Raw genomic sequence first — 5230 nt, 5'->3', positions numbered from 1 at the left:
TGCTTAATCAGCTGGGTTAACTCCTCGTATACTGGAAAGCAGGCATACTGCCACCTCCTACTAATGTATACAGAGTCTATGACTCTGTCACAATAGATATACACAGTGCTTTTTTAACGCCAGTTCAATGGACTGGCACCTTTCGGTGCTGGAAGTTGGGGGGTGGGGGTGAGGGAGGTTGTGTGTATTGAGGGAAGGGGTTATTGTATGTGTAACACCTTCCCTTCCCCCCCCTCACCCACCCCCCAAAGGAGATTTGGTAGGTACACGGTGTGCTGTGGTGCATACCTGTTGTTCACAGGATGTGTGAGTTTCTGCCGGTGGTACTGGGGAGTGGCAACAGGTCAGGCTTCAGCTTCTGGTCCAATGGTGCAGGGCTCCTGCCAAGGACAGGAATTCTCCCCACTCACTCCTCAATCACTGACTCATATAGTCCTGGTATGGTACAACCGTTTTTTATTGCAGCTTCCATTCTCTCTCTTGATCCCTGGAGCAGACCCAAGGGGCTTGAGGCCCCTAGAGCCCCTCCTTAACCCCCTTACCCCCTGATGGGGCAAGGTGGAAGCATTCCCACTCCACAGGGGGAGGGAAGGCAGACACAATTTGGTGGTGTGCCAGCTTTTATACCCGGGTGAGGGGTTTGTAACTCTGTCCCATAACAGGGCAGGTCCAGGTACTGAGAGGCATCACATCATCTGCATGTGACCCAGTCAGTACCCTCCCCAGGCATGACACTCCAAACTGCCAGTAGGCCAGCACCTGGAGATGCTAACATTTTAGCTATCCAGGCTGCAACTGCAAGCTGGGCCCTGTGCAGGAGTTTAACCCCAACACTGCCAGTTCCTATCAGGACTTATAGTGTTGAGGCCAAATAAAAGTATAGCAAGGGGCACTAGGCTACATATGTATTGGGTGAGAGTTATTGTGTTTTTTGGGGGGGTAGGGGAGGTTATTGTGTGTATTGTGTGTGTATTGGGGGAAGTGGGGGTTATTGTATTATCAACTTTTTTACAACTCTCTAGCCTCTTCTTTTGGCCCTCAACAGTGGACTGCAGCTAGCACCCACAAGGATGGCCACTACCTAGACCTGGTTTTCACAAAAAAACTTTTCCCTTTCCGATTTCTCCATTTCCCCCATTTCCTCTGTCTGACCATCACCTCATCTCATTTTCTCTCTCTCATTTCTCCCCTTCTCCATCTCCATCTAGGTAAGTGCAAAAGAAGTAGAGCACCACCAAATAGGAGCAAGGAGAGGATCCAAAGGTACAAAAATAACTTTATTGGAGTTCCCAAAGCATAAGAAAAAACTTCCTATGCGTTTCGAACGTAATGTTCTTTGTCAAAGAACATTACGTTCGAAATGCGTTGGAGGTTTTTTCTTATGCTTTGGGAACTCCAATAAAGTTATTTTTGTACCTTTGGATCCTATCCTTGCTCCTATTTGGCTGTGCTCTACTTCTTTTGCACTTACCTGGATTTCATCAGCAGCAGCACGACTCCCTAGACCAGAAGATGATTGTGAGTAAATGCAACCATTATCTTATGCCTTATTGATACTCCCAATGAAATTGAGAGTGATGGTTTTCCACTTTCTCCCAGTTTTCAGGGAGCAGTATTCATGTGATGGCTATACTCATACTCATTGGTTTATATTGAAGATTGATTCATCTATCCATGGTCTAGGATTTATTACAATTTGGAACAGCCTGGTGCTTGAGCACTTTTTATCACACTTCTTACCAACATTGAATTCCATCTCCATCTACCCCTTGTCTCCGCAGAGACCTGCGCTCTATTAACCTACCAGCCTTTGATTCCACTTTACGATCCTCCCTCTCCCCTCTCAGTTCTACCCCAGACCCTGACACCCTGGTCAGGAACTACAACTTTGCCTTATCCTCCTCTCTTGATCTAAAGTACATGCCCCGCTTTCTCTCTGCCGCCCTTGCCCTTCTAACCCCAGACACTGGCTAAATTCCCACACGCGCATGCTGCGTTCCTGCACTGGTTCCTCTGAACGCCTCTGGAGGAAATCTCACACTCTTACAGACTTCCTTCACTCAAATTTATGTTATCCTGTTTCAACTCTGCCCTCTCTCAGGCTAAACAAACCTACCTTTCTTCACTAATCAACACACACAAATCTAACCCACGCCGACTCTTCTCTGTCTTTGACTCTCTACTCAAACCACCCCCAGCTGCCTCTTCTTCCTCCATTTCACCTCAGGACTTTGCTGATTATTTCAAGGAAAAGGTGGAATCCATTTGTCAGAACATCTCCTCTGTTTCCTCCTCCTATCCTACACTGCTTCCTAACTCTCCTCCTGCCTTCCTTGACTCTTTTTCCGCTGTCACAGAGGAAGATGTGTCACTGTTGATCTCTTCTTCTTCCTCTACCACTTGGCCTCTTGACCCCATTCCCTCCCATCTCCTAAAACATATTGTTCCTACTATAACCACTACGCTCACACAGATATTTAACACCTCCCTCTACTCTGGTACCTTTCCCTCGATCCTTCAAGCATGCATCCGTTATACCATTACTCAAAAACAGCAAGCTTGACCCAACCTGTCTTTCCAACTATCGACCTGTCTCCCTCCCGCCTTTTGCCTCTAAACTCCTTGAATGTCATGTATTCTCTCACTTGCTCTACTTTCTCAACACCCATTCTCTCCTAGACCCTCTACAATCTGGCTTCCGCACAGCTCACTTGATGGAAACAGCCATCACTAAAATAACTAATGACCTCCATGCTGCCAAAGACAGAGGTCATTACACTCTGCTCATATTACTCGACCTCTCTGCAGCATTTGTCACCGTGGATCCCCTTCTTCTCCTCCACATTCTCCATACTCTTGGTATTTGTAACAAAGCTCTATCCTGGATCTCCTCTTACCTCTCCAATCGTACTTTCGGTGTCTCTCATCTGCTAACGCCTCCTCCTCCTCCTCTATCGATCTCTCTGTGGGGGTACCCCAGGGCTCTGTCCTGGGACCTCTTCTCTTTTCCCTGTACACACTTCTCTAGGTGACCTAATCATATTTCTTGGTTTAAATATCACCTCTATGCTGACTACACACAAATATACTTTTCAACCCCTGACCTTACACCTGCTGTACAGACCAAAGTTTATGAATGTCTCTCTGCTATATCCTCCTGGATGGCCCTCCGCCGACTTAAACTTAAAATGACAAAAATAGAGCTCCTCATACTTCCTCCCAAACCTGGCCTTACTACCTCCTTCCACATTACTGTTGGAAGTACCATCATTCACCCAGTAGCCCAAGCACGCTGCTTAGGGGTCACACTCGACTCCTATCTCACATTCAAAACGTCTCTAAAACCAGCCGCTCTTTCCTCCGCAATATTACAAAGATACACCCTTTCCTCTGTTGCTCGACTCTGACTCAGGCCCTCATTCTCTCCCGTCTCGACAAATGTAACCTCCTGCTGTCCGGCCTTCCTGCCTCTCACCTGTCTCCCCTACAATCTATCCTAAATGCTGCTACCAGAATTACTCTACTCTTTCCTAAATCTGTCTCAGCATCATCCCTGCTGAAATCACTCTCCTGGCTTCCTATCAAATCCCGCATCTCACACTCAATTCTCCTCCTCACTTTTAAAGCTTTACACTCTTCTGCCCCTCCTTACATCTCAGCCCTAATTTCTCGCTATGCACCATCCCGACTCTTGCGTTCTGCTCAAGGATGTCTTCTCTCTACCCCCTTTGTATCTAAAGCCCTCTCCCGCCTTAAACCTTTCCCACTGACTGCCCCGCACCTCTGGAATGCCCTTCCCCTCAATACCCGGCTTGCACCCTCTCTATCCTCCTTTAAGACCCACCTTAAGACACATTTGCTTAAAGAAGCATATGAGTAGCACCGCAGATATTACTAGACACGATACATAAAGCTTGATCCCCTGCAGAAGCACTTACCAAAATGCCCTCCTATTGTCTCTGTACATTCCTCCTACATACCAATTAGATTGTAAGCTCCTCGGAGCAGAGCACTTATTCCCATGACCCGCTATCTGTATTTGTTATTTATATGATTGTCACGTGTATTACTATTGTGAAGCGCTATGTACATTAATGGCTCTATATAAATAAAGACATACAATACTGTACAACAACAAAAAAGCACTGAATATACAAATGGTATTAGACAACATAGGATACAAAACTCTAAATGCATTATTCCTTATGCATTGATAGTAGTTATATCAATTAATAGCATTGATAATTAATGATGATAGATTAATGAACAATATAAAAACAGAGACACTTTAACAAAACATGATTATGCTCAAATATGTCCGACACTAGATACAGCATGTGAGTGACTGAGCCAGGCCAAATCACGTGATCTATCACGTTGGACGTCCTGGCTTGTTTCCACAACCAAGATGGCCGCCGCCCCCCCTTCACCTGCATGTCATGTGCTCAGCCTCGTCTAGCCCCACTTGTCCCCATACTCTATGGTAGCCCGGCGGAAGAGTGAATGTGAGTGGCTTCCCCTCCCGTCTCTGGTTGTTGCGGTGTCTGTAGGATTAAATGGCGGCCGTACGGGGCCTGCGGGTGTCGGTGAAGGTGGGAGGCGGCGGCGGCGGCGGCGGCACGGAGCCGGAGCCCATGGAAGTGGAGGAAGGGGAGCTGCAGGCCGCGCAAGTAGCAGGGTTGCCTCAGGCCGCGCCGGTACAGGATACGCCGCTGGAGATCGTACCGGTGAGTGGAGTTGCCGCTACTAGGGGGATACGGGCCATGAGTCAGATCGGATCTATCCTTCTACCCCCCCCCCCGCTCATCACGGACTCCAGTGACAGGGGGAGGTGGTGGATAGGAGCGAGTAAGATGCTGGATGACCATCACCTGCCCCAACATCCCCGTGTAATCATACAGCGCAGCTCTCGTGTGTGTGAGATCCCACTGGAGTCTAATGGGACAGCCTGATCTGTTTTTGTTATGAGGGTCATGACTTTAGAGGGAGGGGGGGGGACCCATTCATGCTTATGGGGACCCATTCATGCTTATGGGGACCCATTCATGCTTATGGGGACATAGATGTTTTGTAGGGTGATCCTTTAAAAAAAAATGTAAAATAAGGGGATGGGGGGGGGGGGGGTTATGTTGATGACATGTAAGAACTGAAATTGTATGTTTTGACTGAGGGTTGAAGCCTATGCTGCAACTGATCAACTGATATGGTTTATGGGGTAATATTGACTGAG

At 47.5% G+C, this 5230-nt stretch overlaps 1 protein-coding gene across 6 annotated transcripts in view; it reads left to right on the top strand.

Moving 5' to 3' along the window:
- The first annotated feature begins 4392 nt into the window (after positions 1-4392).
- NCBP3 (nuclear cap binding subunit 3) overlaps positions 4393-5230 on the top strand; it is a 58952-nt gene continuing 58114 nt past the window's right edge. For 4 of the 6 annotated variants that reach the window (XM_075594456.1, XM_075594454.1, XM_075594453.1 and 1 more), the window contains exon 1: positions 4394-4727. In XM_075594456.1, coding sequence (XP_075450571.1) covers positions 4557-4727 — 171 coding nt within the window. In that variant the 5' untranslated portion in view covers positions 4394-4556. Of the gene's footprint in view, positions 4728-5230 lie in introns of all 6 variants that reach the window. The other 2 variants (XM_075594455.1, XM_075594451.1) reach the window with 1 other exon arrangement.

Source organism: Ascaphus truei, chromosome 3 (genome assembly GCF_040206685.1).
Source record: "Ascaphus truei isolate aAscTru1 chromosome 3, aAscTru1.hap1, whole genome shotgun sequence".
In the NCBI taxonomy this organism is placed as follows: Eukaryota; Metazoa; Chordata; class Amphibia; order Anura; family Ascaphidae; genus Ascaphus; species Ascaphus truei.
Note: the sequence above shows the minus strand (reverse complement) of the source record. Positions and strands in the feature narration are given on the sequence as shown.